At 58.0% G+C, this 15,023-nt stretch overlaps 7 protein-coding genes and 1 pseudogene across 8 annotated transcripts; 2 read left to right on the forward strand and 6 right to left on the reverse strand.

The window, feature by feature from the left end:
- Positions 1 to 29: 29 nt before the first annotated feature.
- On the forward strand, positions 30 to 761 carry MSY001_1471 (uncharacterized protein; the record flags this gene model as incomplete). The annotated part of the gene is made up of 1 exon (XM_018883274.1): positions 30 to 761. One exon carries the CDS (start codon positions 30 to 32, stop codon positions 759 to 761), a length of 732 nt encoding a protein of 243 aa, XP_018740050.1.
- A 13-nt stretch (positions 762 to 774) lies between these two features.
- On the reverse strand, positions 775 to 2,469 carry MSY001_1472 (uncharacterized protein; the record flags this gene model as incomplete). The annotated part of the gene is made up of 1 exon (XM_018883275.1): positions 775 to 2,469. The coding sequence occupies one exon, from the start codon at positions 2,467 to 2,469 to the stop codon at positions 775 to 777; it is 1,695 nt and encodes a 564-aa protein (XP_018740051.1).
- Positions 2,470 to 3,674: 1,205 nt separating this feature from the next.
- Positions 3,675 to 3,915, reverse strand: MSY001_1473 (annotated as a pseudogene). Its single transcript has 2 exons — positions 3,811 to 3,915; positions 3,675 to 3,773 (listed from the first exon to the last, which is right to left on the reverse strand). Coding segments are annotated over exons 1-2 (204 nt in total).
- A 1,438-nt stretch (positions 3,916 to 5,353) lies between these two features.
- MSY001_1474 (uncharacterized protein) lies at positions 5,354 to 5,646 on the reverse strand (the record flags this gene model as incomplete). The annotated part of the gene is made up of 2 exons (XM_018883277.1): positions 5,354 to 5,507; positions 5,537 to 5,646. 2 exons carry the CDS (start codon positions 5,644 to 5,646, stop codon positions 5,354 to 5,356), a joined length of 264 nt encoding a protein of 87 aa, XP_018740052.1.
- A 16-nt stretch (positions 5,647 to 5,662) lies between these two features.
- On the reverse strand, positions 5,663 to 6,777 carry MSY001_1475 (uncharacterized protein; the record flags this gene model as incomplete). Its single annotated transcript, XM_018883278.1, has 2 exons — positions 5,663 to 6,214; positions 6,241 to 6,777. The coding sequence occupies 2 exons, from the start codon at positions 6,775 to 6,777 to the stop codon at positions 5,663 to 5,665; spliced, it is 1,089 nt and encodes a 362-aa protein (XP_018740053.1).
- A 75-nt stretch (positions 6,778 to 6,852) lies between these two features.
- On the reverse strand, positions 6,853 to 7,968 carry MSY001_1476 (uncharacterized protein; the record flags this gene model as incomplete). The annotated part of the gene is made up of 1 exon (XM_018883279.1): positions 6,853 to 7,968. One exon carries the CDS (start codon positions 7,966 to 7,968, stop codon positions 6,853 to 6,855), a length of 1,116 nt encoding a protein of 371 aa, XP_018740054.1.
- A 138-nt stretch (positions 7,969 to 8,106) lies between these two features.
- Positions 8,107 to 10,458, reverse strand: MSY001_1477 (uncharacterized protein; the record flags this gene model as incomplete). Its single annotated transcript, XM_018883280.1, has 1 exon — positions 8,107 to 10,458. One exon carries the CDS (start codon positions 10,456 to 10,458, stop codon positions 8,107 to 8,109), a length of 2,352 nt encoding a protein of 783 aa, XP_018740055.1.
- Positions 10,459 to 10,892: 434 nt separating this feature from the next.
- Positions 10,893 to 15,020, forward strand: MSY001_1478 (uncharacterized protein; the record flags this gene model as incomplete). Its single annotated transcript, XM_018883281.1, has 1 exon — positions 10,893 to 15,020. The coding sequence occupies one exon, from the start codon at positions 10,893 to 10,895 to the stop codon at positions 15,018 to 15,020; it is 4,128 nt and encodes a 1,375-aa protein (XP_018740056.1).
- Between the last annotated feature and the right edge of the window lie 3 nt (positions 15,021 to 15,023).

The following is a 15,023-nucleotide window of genomic DNA, read 5'->3' on the forward strand; positions in this document are numbered from 1 at the left end:
CTGCGACAGATATTAAGGCTTAGCTCAGCATGTGGAGCGTCGTCCAGAGCAGACCGTGTTCGGCGCCCCACACTGAAGCCGGCGTGTCGCTACTCCGGACGACCATGGCAGCGCCTGACTTTGAGTTCCCGCGCATACATGATTTTGCTCCATTTTACACGCTGCAGCCGAATCCAGAAACAGCTGCTACTCAGGTCGAGATGTGGGCGCGCTTGGTGCTCTCGTATTGTCGGGCGCACAAACGCTTCGTCCTGCAGGCTGGCGGCGAGTGGGAACGCACATCGGAGCTGTTTTGTCATCGAACAATCGACCGGGCGCTTTCTCCTGATATGGTGCGTGTCCTTTTCGCGTACCTGGTACAGCAGGGCCGCGCTGCATACGACCCGCCACTGCCCAAAGGCGTGAAGCCTTTGCGGGTGGGTCAGGTCGAGGCGGACCACCGCATGCATGCGCTAAGTGTAGCGGGCGCCGAGGCCGTACCCGCCGGTACTAGTGAACCTGGAAGCAAGATTTGGGTGTACTGGCACACACCTAGCGAGTGGGGCGATGTGCTCTACGAGTGGATCAAGAATACGGGTCAAAATCGATCAGTGTTGACAGTCTACGAGCTGCAGCACAGTGCCTTTGCCGAGCAGCACGCACTTCCACTACCCATACTCATGCTGGCGCTTCGATCCCTCGCGGCCCGGGGATGCGCGCAGTTGTTTGGCGGCACGGAGGCGGCAGGAGAGGAAGAGCAGTTGGGTGTCAAATTCGTGTAGGGTATCCTGCTACCTACTCGTCCTCTTCTTCGTACTCGTCTTCATCTTCCTGTTCGTCTTCGTCTTCGTCGTCCATACCCTCGACAATTATACCCGCCGCACGTGCTTGACGAACTTCCTCCTCAAGTCGAGACAGTTCCTCGTCGGTGTCTTCGTCGATGTCAACGTCGCCTTCGCCGACATCCTCATCGAGGGTCGCGTCCATACCATCGTCCTCTTCGTCATCGTCCAGTGCGTCTTCGTCAGCCGGTACCTCGTCGATGTCACCTGTAGAAGCCAGTTCATCGTAGCCCACAGCACTGAGACAAGTCAAGCGCGACTTTTTTGTGTCATATTCGCCGATGGCCTCCAAATCGGCGTCACTCGATGCGTCGAGATCAAATACTCGGATGAATCCATCAGAGCTGATCGTCGTCACCACGACATGCTCAGTACCGTCGTCCGCACACACCGGCGTCGCCTGTGCACTGCGCACGCGGTTCTTGTGCCCCACAAGTCGCACAAGAGCCCGTGGCGTGGCACCGTCGTCCGTGTCTTGGAGATCATCCAAGTCGTACACATGCACTTGGCCGTCCTCACTGGCCACAAGCATCAGCTCGTGCACGGCGCCGTTCACCGGAGCCCGCACAAAGTACACATCGTGCAGGCGCTTCGACTGCTCCACCTCAGCCAACTTGGACATGTCCGTGCCAAATAGCATCACTTGGCGGCCTGCGAGCACAGCAAAGCGCCGACCCTGTGTATCCCACAGAATACGATCTGCCTCAATGCCGATCTTCACGGACGCAGATCCGACGCCTCGCATCAGATCCCAGAGGCGAATTGTGCGGTCAGCACCCACCGACAGGGCCACACGTCCACTGGGGTGAGCGCTGGCCGAATTGATCCGGCCAGTGTGTCCGCGGAGCGTACGCAGCAGGGCCCAGTCGCGTGTGCGGTACAGATTAATGGTACCGTCTTCCGACGTGGACAGCATGAAAGTGCGTGATGGAAAAGAGAGCGAGGTAATGGTGCCTTCATGGCCTGTCAAAGCGCCAACTTCTTTGCGGCGCCGCAAGTCCCACACCTTGATGGTCTCGTCCACACCACCTGTCACGAGCCACTTGGAGTCGCGACCGGCGCAAGCCACCGAGCGCACCGACGACACATGCGCAGGAAATACGAAGCGGGGCACAAGTGTTGCCTCATACGTGTCGTTGGCCGTGTGGTGCAAGGAACCCTCCAGACCATAAAGGAAGCGCTCGTACGACCCCGCCACGATGCGGAAGCCATTTGAGGATGGCTGTGGTGCCATCTCTTTCTTGGACTTCTCTGGATTCTTGGCCGAGACCTCGCGTCTCGTCTCTACAGTCGCTGGCTCGGCGTGCGTTGGCATGGTTGCCTCGGCCTTGCTAAGCTCACGCTTTTTGAGGGGCACATCCCCCACCTTGGCCTTCATGGGCACCTTCTCCAAAGACGAATTCGGCTTATGGGCAACAGTAGATCCCTTCTTGGAGGGCTTTGGCGTGCTGTGAGGTGGAGAACGCTTCGTCGCCGCCTTGGCGCCCGCTGGAGGTGGCGGTACTTTGACACGCTTCACAGGCTTTTCACCTGACTCCTTATCTTCAGGCACAGATTGAGTCTTGGATCTCTTGGCTGACTTGCGGAATACAGTGCCAGTTGCCTTGGGGCTGACACCCGTGCCGCTCATACCGCCTGCTTTCGCCATCGCACGAGCCGTACGAAAAGCAGCACGGCCAAGTTTTTTGTTGTCACGTGTGCGCTCCACCTGGCCCTGGAGGTCGTGCAGTTGGACGGGTGGGGCTACACCGTTCGGCAGATCGTATGTGCCTGTGTATACTACAGAGGAGGTGAACAGCGGTGTCTGTATCGTGAAATCTCTCGTACTCGAATGTGTGACTGATTTGTCGTCAAAGGTATGCGGGTAAGATGGGCTTTACAATGAACCAATGTGGGCGAGCTCCTTCACAAGCTGGACTTTGTCGGACTCTGGCTGCGTGCGTCGTGCATGACCCATCCAAAGAGCTGCGGCGACAAGGGGTGTGGTTTCGTGATAGATCCCATCTGCATACATTGGTTTCTCGAAACTTGAGAAGAAGAAAAGCAAACCCAATGCTGCAAAAATAGCTCCTGTGGCTAAGGCGGGTTGCCTGGCATAGGGTAGGCTTTGCGTATAGACGGGGCTTTGCGAGGTAGCGAAGGCATACATCGATGAATGTGCACTAGACTGGTGCAGCATGTGATGCATCGGCCTCGCCACATGCAAGCTTTGGGATTGTTTAGGAGTCGGGAGTCGTAAAGCTGATTGGGGGCGGAGTGGAAATGGCGCATGGGTTAGCTTGTAAGCGCGGGGCGCGTCCGCCTTGTTCAAGTGGCTGATAACAGTTTGAATAGATCGTCGTGGCATCAAGTCCAAAGTAGACATATATAGAGGATCGCGGAGGCAGGTAGCGTAAATAAGGATCTGATAAGTAGTGACGTTTCCACTCAGGGTCTGACTCGTCTACCCCACAAGTTGCCGGCCGACCGGCTGATATCATCCATGTGGGGCTCGCGGCCTGCATATTGGGGCGATAAGCCACGAGTCAGATGTTTAGTCATTCATGACTACCTAGGATCCTGGATCGTTCTACACGGCCGGCTGGATCAATGTCTATACTTAGTTAGTACCTGCACAAGAAAAGCGCAGCACCAGCACCTTTCGAGGCATGTAGAGCATTCGTTGGCTGGGCGTACATCTTAGAGACGAAGCTTCCCCGAGTTGTCTACGCGCCGCAAACTGGTGGCAGATGCGTACACTCCATACGTACAATGTTATCTCCCTTGAGCAAAAGTCGACCTTCGTACAAAGAAAAATAGCAAAATAAAAAACAGCGATGACCGCCATGCCGGAGGCGCACGCGTCAGCATCCACACAATTAGATACATACCCAGTGGCTTGCGTGCCTTTTCCGCTGAGCAGGGAACCTCTTCAGCCTCCGCCAGTGTGACATTCATAAACTCGTCGAATCCCTGTATAGCTGTTAGAAGACGAATACGTGGTACGTACGATAATCTTTCCCTCAATACGGTATTCGATATTGTCATAGAGCCAGAGCGAGACGCGCGTCTGTTGTTGCAAATGCCGGAAAATGACATTGATGGGTTGGAGCATCACTCTTTGTTGACGTCCCGACATTATTGTTATGGAGAAGAAGACCTAGGAAGAATAAATGGACCAAATTACCCACGACGTCGCACTGTGTCAATACAAATGACCTGCGATGGTGACGACAAGAGAAGTCACGTGAAGTGTCAGGGCGCCTCGGGTGGAGGCGTCGGTTCTACGGCTGAGGAGGCGCCTGCGGCGGGAGGGCCAGCCGGATCTTTGCGCGGAAATTCCCAGCGGCGCAGGTCTCGCACGGGCGAATGGTCCCGCAGAATTTTCCGCGGACGTGCACGGGGTGTCTGTAAAGGGTCAAGGGGGTCTGATTCTCGCACATGGTGTCCGCGGTCTGAAGGTCCCACAAAGGGAGGAGCGGCCTGTGCCGCCGCGCGCGCGCCCATAATGTGTTTTGTGGGAGATCCGTATGACAGAACACGTTGGTGCGTCCGTGGGGTGGACATAGGAGTATAGAAGGGTGTGGCATTGATCGCCGACTTGGATCGGCCATGCCGACGCCTGGGCTTGGGCGTTTCAGGTAGCTGGAAAATGGACTGAGCGGCCGTTGCCGGTAATTGCTGTGATGCTTGCTCTTCGAACGCCTGTGGTTTTAAGTAGAACAGCAGAAATTCGAAACACTTGGAGCCAGTGAGGTCCTGATCATCCTGTTGTGACAGCCCGGTGTGTGCATTCATCACTCGGCGGGCGATGCGCAAGCCATGCGCTTGTTCGAAGAGGCGGCGCGTGTCCGGTGACGCATCCACGAGCACGCACATGAGGGTATCAATGGCATGAGAGGCTAGTAGATGCAAGGATGACTGTGTATCGGTCGCTTGGCTGTAGTCAGCGCCAAGGATTGCCAGGAAAAGCTCAAGCGAGCTGCGGGACGAGCAGAGCTGTTTGCTGGCCCCATGAGTCAGGCACATGCCTTGCAATAGCGATAGCGCGCAGCTCATCTCTACGCCCATAGAGTGTGTGTCTTCGTGTGTTGTGTTTTTGAGCAGGATATGCAGTCGTCCAAGGAGACCCAGAAGTCGTTCCGCCACTCGTGGTTAGGCATCGTACACGCACCAAGGATGTGAGTCCCTTCTGGCTGATACAGTGACCAATCACAGCATCTCTCGAGCATCCTAAAGAAGGTATATGGGTGGAATCCTTGCTCTTGTGCTTGCCTCTTGATGTGAGGCAAGTCGTGGAGCACACGTTCCGACACAAAATGCTCGAGCTGTACAAGGGCATAGATGCGTTCATTTGATGTACACACGGGTGAGTTTAGCTTGAATTAGTGGTTGCGGCGTACCGTATCGAGAAGACCTCTGAGATCGGTGGCAGCACCTGACTGTGAGCCCCCACCGACGGACGGTGTCATGGCGCTCGTGCGGTGCCCAACTATGATGCGGTGGAGGTGAATACTACAGCTAGTGGAGAGCCGCAAAACAACCCAATTCTACTATTCTTGCCGGTCACGGTTGTGCGTCGGAATCTCCCCCTTAGGATTGGAGATATGACCCCCGCCTGAACGGGGTGCCGAAACCCCTGTAGCAGCCGAGTTAGCCAGGCGTGTGGCCTCAGCTTGTTTATTCTTTCCGACGGCATACACAAGACTGACATATGAGTGACGATTTGAACATACCCAGCAACAAAGCCCACCGCAATTCCCAGCGAATTGTATACAGTCACTGGATTTCCAAAGAATAAAATTCCACTGAGCGCCAGCGGGAGCTTGTTAAGTGCACCGACCATGCTGTAGGTAGTGCTGCTAGTGACACGGATACACCAAGCTGTGGTGTAGGAAATGAACACCCCCCCCTGTGCCGGACAGAAGGACCGCGATGATAAGGGATGTGCGGCGCTCTGCTGGGAAGTTGTGCTCGAATGTCTCTTTGCTCCAGTTTTCGACGAGAAGCGACATGATGAGCAGAACGGGGATACTCAGCAAATTGTTGAAGAACATGGTATCCCAATCCTTGAACCCCGTAAGCTTGATACGCTTCCGCATCACCAGCACATAGGTAGCGCTGACCAAGCAATTGAGGAGCATCCAAAAGTATCCGCTTGTGCCTAGGCTGGGCACTTCGCTGGGTGACACCTGAGAGACCACAGACGACGCGGCGGATGGCGCTGAAACAGAGGGAACTGGAACTCCCGTGTACATGCCCACGGCATTTAGGGCACGTCGGTGCAGCGTGGGGGTGATAGACGTTGCCAGGTCCGGCCATGCGGCAATCACCGAGGAGGCCACCATCAGCACGAAGGACAAAAACACCATCGATGTAATACGACCATCGAACCAGATTACTTCCCCATAAGCCTGCAATTAGTACAGTGGCTACGCACAATTAAGATAATCGTCAGATTCTTAAAGATAGTGTAGATGGGAATGTCCATATGTTGCTGCGGTAAGCGAGGCACACATACCAAGGCTTTGCTGCCTGTGTAAATTACAATCACAAGCATAGTAGAGATAGGGAACCATGTCTTGACGTCGCGCATGTTAAGCTCGCGAATCTGAATCCAGCCCAAGTGCTTCGCAACCAACACGATTATCACACTCACTGTGCACTGGCAAAGAAGGACCAACAAATTCATGGTGAACTTCTCACCGGATACAGCAAACTTATTGATCACTGTCATGGAGATACTGGCAATACAGTAGCTGATCACTGCAGCAACTGCACCCGAGCGGCCTGCCACATCGCTAGCGCTCTGCAGCAGGTCACGAGCCGATGAACGCGGTACGTCGCTGTTAAGCAGCTGCGCCTGCGCCGAATCCGACTCCACGCCTGGTACCGAGCCCCCGCGAAGGTTTCCCAGCTCGATTTCCGAGTCATCAGGTCGCGCCTGCTCGCGCGAGCCCGAAGCAGTCACGGTCATTGGCGCAGATCGCCCGTATACGAGAGCGCGCCAGGGATGCACCTCCTTCACGTGGCACCACGCGACCTCCACTAACTATGGTGCGGCGAGGTACGAAGAAACGCGCTTGAGAGCGTGCACGGTCGTCGTATGAAGGTGCTGCACTGCCTCGGCGGCAGGCTGAATCGTGCGCACTTGTCCAATGCCAACACCTGACCAGGTGACTTCGCGCTCTGTATCCCCAGCTTGTAGAGCCTGCACGTAGCGAGCGTGCCGTTCTGGCTGGCCCGGCACGGGTCTCTCGAGTCCTTGGGCTGCGGCATCGTACTCGTCGACGGTAGAGCTCCGCAGTCCGCGACCATCGATTCCATCTGGCCAATCGAGAGTGCCACGCGCATCATCAAAAGCAAGAGATCGTACCGTGTCTGTGCCGACGGCACGTAGCAACTTCTCTTTTTGTGCACTCGAATAGGTGGCCTCCGGTGTAAGCAAGAACCGTGTGCCGACCAGCACACCGTCTGCACCAAGGGTGAGTTGAGCCGCGATGGCGCGTCCATCCGAAATTCCACCGGCTGAAACAACTGGCGGCGACCTCGCATTCCAAGAAGCGATATTGTCCAGAACGGTGCTTAGGAGCACATCCCGGGGAGGTGCATTTGCATGACCATGGCCACCCGCCTCATGTCCCTGGACGACAAGCACGTCGGCGCCAATGTCTTTTACAGCCGCCCTGGCTTCCTCCAAAGAGTTGACCATGACAAGCAGCGTGACAGGGCTGTCACAACCCGACACCTGCAGGTCACGCTCGCGAAGAAAGCGGCACCAGGTCACCATTTCCCGAGGAACTCCAAATGCGACCATAATAGCACTTGGACGCGCACGCAGTGCCTCATCAATTAGTTCGATAGCAGGGGAGGCCGTGGGGGCACGTGGGTCACAGCTGCCATGCTTCTTCGTCAGGTTCCAGGCAAGCAGCCCTATTCCTGCAGGGTGGCGCTGGCGGGGGGGTGCCGATCCTAGCCTCTCTTTGACGACACTCCACTCTGTAGCGAGCTTGGCGGCATCCCAGTAGCCGGCTCCGACGAAACCGAGGCCGCCACCCCGCGTGATTGCCGACGCTAGTTCAGCGCCTGCTGCACCAGCCATAGGTGCGCCTATGATGGGCGTTTTCAAGTAAGGTATAACATTAAAAAGACTCGTTCGAAGGGCCATGGTTTCTATGCAGGGTGGGTCCGTGGCTCCATATAGCGCTCAGACCACCGATCGGGCCTGTCCAAGCCACTGGATTCTCTCCCCTAATTGGGCCCAATTCTTAGTACTTAACCTTAACCTAACGCGGCATCTTCGAGACTATGTCCGACTAAAAGAAAGCTCTTTTTGAATTTCCGCAAGGCGGTTCTTCCACACGTCCACCTCAGTCACCTTGGCCTCCAGCTCCGCGATCTCCTGGTCGATCGTCAGCTGCTCGCTGTCTCCCGCCAAGTTTATAATCTCAAAGTCGTCGTGGCCCTTAATGTCAAGCAGCCACTGGTGATACTTGAATAGCGTAGGTCGATGAGAAATCGTAATGAGAGTAATACCCAGGTCCTTGGCATGCGCGTACATGAGGCCTTCCACGTCGGTGGACACAGCCGAAGTGCATTCGTCCAGGACCGCATACTTGGGCAGGTGGTAGAACAGACGGGCCATGCCCATGCGCTGCTTCTCTCCGCCCGAGAGCACATCCTTCCATTCCTTGCGCGTTGTCCATCCGCCCTCGCGCTCCGGCAAATAGGCCAGGTGCACGTGCTTCAGAATGTCCATTAGATCGTCGTTGGTGCGGCCTGATTCCAGGTGCTCCTGGTACGTGTTCGGGTAGATGATCTGCTCGCGGAGACTGCCAGTCGTCAGAAGCGGGCGCTGCGGCAAGAACATCATGTCTCTGTTCAAAGGTTTTTCCAGCTGGCCATCGAACAGGGGCCAAAGACCGGCAAGCACACGGGCAATCGCCGTCTTGCCCACACCATTAGGACCCGTCACCTGGATATGGTCGCCGGGGTTGACCTGGAGGTTCAGGTCACTGACCAGCAAATCGCCACCACGCTCCTGACTAGGCGCGGGCGTGACAATAGGCGCATGAGTAAACTTCACATGGGGCATGTCTTCGATGATCTTGCCCTGAAGGTGCCCCAGGTCAAAGAAAGGCTGGTCCGCCGGCAGATCAGCGGGGCGTTTCACGCTCTGGTAGTCGTCGTGCTGGAGTAGGTGCAGACTCGAGATCAGGGAATACACGCGCGACGTCTGTCCAGCAAGTGTAGCAATGCCCTTGTAACTGTACATTAAACGGCTACCGGCGTCAGCCAGCGCCAACAGGATGCGGCGGTTGGAAATATAGCCCTCCGTGTGCTTGGCAATGCTCGGGTCATTCGAGACATTACCGTCCGACTTATCATGGGCCGAGAAGGCCGGCACGGCCATGATCACGTAGCCAAACGCTGACCAAGAGTACTTGAGCACAAAGTCCTCCATGGAGTTGTAGCCGACTCGCGCCCGCAGGATTGACTTGATGTGGCGGACCAGCTCGCGGTACGAGCGGCGCAGGATTCCCTCCTCCGTGGACGCGCCGTTATAAAAGGCAATCTCTTCGGCATTGATGATCATGCGACTGTGTGCATTGTAAAAGTTGCCTTCGAGCTTGGCTTCGACGGCTGCCAGCTTACCGAATGGCGGAGACACGGAGCGCAGCGCATACGATGAGGCCGCATAGCCAAGCATAGATGCAGCGACGCCGGAAAAGCCGACGTTGTTACCGATCTGCCACATGAAGATGATCATATCAAGAATCGGCTTCGAGATGTTCGAGTATAGATCCGAGATGACATCACTAAAGTGTGCAATGTCGTGGGTGATGTACTGACCCACAGCTTCCAGACGGTTGTCCAAGTTCATGACCTTGTAAAAGTTCTGGTGCTGATTCAAGTACAGGTCATGCACATAGCGCGTCAGACGCGTGCGGAACGCAAGCGACAATTTCGACTGCAGGAAGCGGATCATGGCATTCGTGTATGTAGCTGGCACGGCCAAGGCCGCCCACATCCCCAGTCCACGCAAGAACCCTTTGAGGTCTGCCGAAATCAGCGACTTGACGAGGTACCCATCCAGACGAGCCACCAACAGACTCAGATACGTGCGCAGCACCAGAAAACACGTGTGGGCCACAAACATATACACTTCCTTCGCATAGATACTGGGGAAAATGATGCGAAGAAGCGCGCGGACCTGGCGGAAGAACTCGCGATCCACGCCCACACGCATGGCACTGGCGCTCGTCACGCTCTCACCAGCCTCCGGGGCAAGCTTACTCTCCTCGACACGGATTTTTTGCGCGATTTCGGGCGTCACACCACCCAATGCCGTGAGATACTGCAGGCGCTTCTTCGCGGCTTCTTTCGTCAGAGGCGGTGGCAGCGAAAAATGGTCATAGTCGCGCTTGTACACAGCGTCGGGAGTAGGCGTGACCTTGGCTTTCGCCAGGTGGCCATGGTCCGGAACATACAGCGTGACCGAGCCGTCTGGATCGCCTGTAGGCACATAGAGCTGCTCAAGGCCCTCCTCCAGGCTCAGGCCCTTGACCTTTTTGCGGTTGTTCAAGCGGATGCGCTCAAGGTGCACATGCTTGTGCAGTGCACCTTGGATCTGCTTGTGACCCAGAGCCACAACCATGATCAGCAGGGCTATCAGGGCACGGGATCTGTGAGAATGGCCGCCGATCCGCGATGCAGCTTCCAACTTGGACTGCGTAGCCATGGAAACACGCTGAGCAGAGTTCGTCGACCGGATCGCCGCCGAGGCGTATCCCCGGTTGGACTCCAGCGGCCAGGCGCCGGGTTCACGTGACACCCACGCGGCAGGCGAGGTTTGCGCTCCACGTGCGAGGGGTAGGCTGTGTGGCATCTAGAAGCTAGCAAAACGGTCGCGGCTCGACCACCTGGACAGCACTTGTGCCTTGGTGGCTTTCTAATTCGTGAGCAATGTCGTCTGGCGCTGGCGCGGGTGGGGTGCGCGCCTCTTTCGCGAGCGCGAGATCGAATCTTACGTCGAGTGAGCTTGCACGCGCCTCATTCGACCGACCCGAATCCCGGGCGTCCAGCTCTTACATGTCAGCGCGTCCGCTCAGTGCGTTTCAGCCACTGGATGGGGCGAACGGCGCACGACCACAGTCGCAGCTCTTCCATGCCCCGCCCCGCCTAAGCATGTCTCTGTCTGGCTCCAACGCGCAGGTCACATTCAAAAGCGTTGATCTTCGGAACGCGCTGCAGCTGCACGAGGCCCTTGGCCGCAAATTGTACATGGAGGGCTATCTCCTCGTCCGCCATGCGCTTGGCGTCGATGGGCAGCCGGACCACCGCAGCGATCATTTCAGCTCATGGACGGAGTGTTTCGTGCAACTGTCGGGTACGGTGCTGAGCTTCTGGGAGGCCAGTGCCCTCGACCGAGCCACAGCTGAGGCTAGCGAGGTGGCCCCGACCTTCATGAACATCACCGACGCCATGGTCGACTACATTGGCATGCATGTGGATGCTCCTTTTTCTGACCCAGGAAAGCGGCGCACTCTCTACCATGTCTTTGCGATTAATTCCGCTGGGCGCAACTGTGTCATGCTATGTTTCCCCCTCCCGCCACCCTGCGACCCCAGCAAAGTCAACCAGCGCCTTTCTCCCAAGAACGAGCAGCATCCGGAGCATCGGCCGGTGGTCGAGTGGCTCCAGTTGGGCAACCGGTACCTGCAGTCCTGGATCAATGCTGTGCGACTTGCTTCCTGGGAGCGACTGCGCCTCGACGAGATCTATACGGGCGCACTCATTCGCGCGCGCCTCAGCGCCGTCAAGGGGTCTGAGACGAGCGACGTGAGCGAAATCATGGTCCGCTCACCGCTGAACAAGGGCCGCCACGAGTCGTGGGTTCGCGCGCGTTTCATGGGCTCGACCGAGTGGCGTCATTGCTGGATGGTGCTGCAGAGCCACTGGTCAGAGGACAACAGCTCTTCTGGTCTGCGACGGCTCCTACGTCTCGGCGGCGCAGGCGACCGCTCGAGCCGCCTCTTGGCCAGCTCGGATACCGGCGGCCAGATGGAGCCGCCGACCCCACCGCCGGGCGTACTAGCATCGCCGGCGGTGGCTCACTTTTACGAGTCCAAGCGCAGCCGACACCCGTTTGCCAGTCTTTGGCATGTACAACATGTGTATGCACTGTACCCATCGCGCCCTGACCTCGTGGAAGATTCTGTCCTATTCAAAGCGGAGGGATCACTGCCACAGTCGCAGATTGTCTCGGCTACGCATCGCCCTCGCACGAGCGGGTGGGTGATGTTTATGCCCGATGTGGCGGGGCACCAGGGAAAGGTGGCGAACGCCGAAATGATGAAGTGCATCATCGCATTTATGGACGCCTTCCGCCTTTACGGCAGGCCTGACAACTTCACATGGGACCCACGGAACCCCATGTCGCCGTTCTTTGCGTACCCGATCGGTCAGTACAAGAACCATCTCTTCCTGGATCGTGCCCTGGCCGAGCATCTGGATATCACCGTGGAGGACTATCTGCAGTCGCGGCAAATGCTGCATGACGTGATGGCAGCGCGAATGCGCGGGGAAAATACGGCCATACTGCCGCCGTTACCACCTATCCCCCGGCAGTCTGTGTATGCGAAAGAGCCGGATGCGCCATCGGAGATTTTCAGTCATGAGGCCCAGGCAAACCATACCGACGCGGGATGGGCCGAGCCTGCTGCTCCGGCGATGAACCAGGAGTCTGCTCCCGCAGCGACCATGGAGTCTCTGCCAGCGAGCGAGACTCCTGCTGAAGCCCACGATGCCTGGCCTGCTGCCGCAGGGGATACCGTCCAAGCTGGGGAACGCGTCGCAGGTGCTTATACCCCATCGACAGCAGGCCCAGCCCCTGCCGCAAGCACCGAATTACGCGTAGCCACCGATCAAGATGCGTTCCCTGCGCATGACGACGCTACTGCAGCGCCTGCGCCCACCTCTTCTAAGCGACACACATTGACCGCAGGTGCGTTCCAATCACTTGTGCGCCCGCCGCCTGCGGCCGAATCAGCGACCCTGTCGCCGGCCCCGTCCAGCTCGAATGCCGCTTTTGATCAGGCGTACCGCGAGTTTGATGTCCCTGATCGGACACCGATGTCCGTCTCGGACGACGAAACGTACTTTTCGCGAAAGTTGGCTGCGACGCACGTGCTGGAAGGTACCGACACCGCACCTGCGGCTGTTGCGCCCCGCCCCATGGACCTCGCGGCAGCGCCGACGATGCCCGTGAACCCCCCGCACCCTTCTCCCATTAATCACCGTCACGAACAAATCTACGCATGGCCCCTTCCCGCATCAAATGAGCCCACTGAGCTCTCTCCCATTCAGGAGATTCCGCCGTCCAGTGCCGACACGTCGTTGCCCGCTCCACGTACATCCACTACTCGTCCTCTTCCCCAGCCACGGAGTCCCGCGATCCCATCACAGACCCAGAAGGCCACGTTGCCAGATCCCTTTGCGTCGGATCGTCCACCGATCCAGGTCAAAGTGGTCCCCAAGCCCACGCCTCGTTCCAGCTCGGGCTCACGCCCCTTGCCTATACCCGGGCAGACACAAGCACCTCCACCAGCGGCGTCCGTATCTTGGTCGGGCGTCGAGCCTGTGCCTGTCGACCCGAATACGACTCAGCGACCATCGCGCCCTATGGTCTCTGTGACCCAGGTGTCGCCTGCGTCCCACGGGTCGACGCCGTCGCCCGCTATCCCATCTTCGCTGTCTTTCCTGGCGCCCTCGGTGCCGACTCAGTCCACGGACACCAGCCCCCTGACCGAGCCCGGCGAGGCGGTGCCGCCCTTCTCTGGGCCGTCGGGGTCCGCGCCCGGCCGCGCCTCTTCGCGTATTGTGTCTGGAAGCACGGACGAAGGGACAGAATCGCACCTCGTTTCACAATACCTGGACGACGAGGCGACTTCTCACGTCCCACTGCTATCGATGCAGCCTCATGTGTCTGCTCCCTCGTCATCCACTGTCACTACGTTTCGCCCTGCGTCAGAGAGGGCCGAGCCCGAGGCCCCTCCCGAGGCGCCATCCGAGCCCCACGACGACGAAACGTGGCTGTATGGGGCGCCTGACCTAGAGTTCCCCACCGAGCCCTTGGAGCTTCATGATCCTGCCAAGGTGGCGCAGGAGACTGCGCAAGCAGCCGAGGCAGCGAGTCAGGAGCCGCTTGCGTACCCCTCTTCCTTTGGGCATAGGGCCAAGCACGCGAACCGAGCGTCACAACCTATGGTGCCTAGCTCGTCTCGCCCTGGTCGTGCTCCTGGCGTCGTGCCCGTATCGTCTCACGACTGGGCCGACGACGACGAAATCGTGGAGGAGAGCCACACGGCCTCGTCTGCGATGATGCCGACGCCCATGCCGGACCTGGGCGCGTCGGACCCGAGTTTGAATCTGCCGACGTCTGAGTCTTTGTCAAATGCACGCAGGTCGAGCTACGGCAATGTGAGCTCTATGTTGACGCCCTCTGCATCGGCCATGAGCTTCCAGTCGAAGAATGCGTCGTCCACGAGTCTGGGGCGCACGACCTTTGTTAAGTTCGATGAACCTGCGCATGCATCACAGTCCCCTTACATGTCGCATGGGTTGCTGGCCTCTTCTTCGTCCGAAAAGCTCGAGCGCAATGCACGCACACGGGACCACGGCGCCCGCGAGGCTGGTCAGACGCTCGTGAATATGCCTTCCAAGCCGCCGCCACCCCAGGCGGGCCTCATGGGCGCGATCCAATCGCGGGACCGGCGGGCGGCGCAAGGGGAGCGTGAGGGGCCCGCTGCGCGCCCGGTTTCGATGTCAGCGTCCCGCTCGTCGCAGTCTCACGGCATGCAAGGCATGTCGCGCAGTGTCTCCCAGCAGCAGATGATGATGAACATGTACTACTGGCAGCAACAGCAGATGATGATGATGATGGGCATGATGCCTCCGGGCATGCCGGCCATGTCGCGCGAGTCTATGATGGCACAGCAGCAGGCCATGCAGGCCGCACAGCAGGCGTACTTCCAGACCTATGCGCAGCATAGCAACATGCCCATGATGCCATATCCGATGCCCCCTGACATGTATGGCATGTCCTCCAGGGACTCGGCGGTGAGTTCGAGCCGCCCATCGGACTCGGGCGCGGCGTCATCCGGACACTTCGACAGTCCTCCTCGAATGACGCGGCCGTCGAGCCAGACGCGTTTGTAGGCT

Source organism: Malassezia sympodialis, genomic scaffold, assembly GCF_000349305.1.
Source record: "Malassezia sympodialis ATCC 42132 genomic scaffold, msy_sf_6, whole genome shotgun sequence".
In the NCBI taxonomy this organism is placed as follows: Eukaryota; Fungi; Basidiomycota; class Malasseziomycetes; order Malasseziales; family Malasseziaceae; genus Malassezia; species Malassezia sympodialis.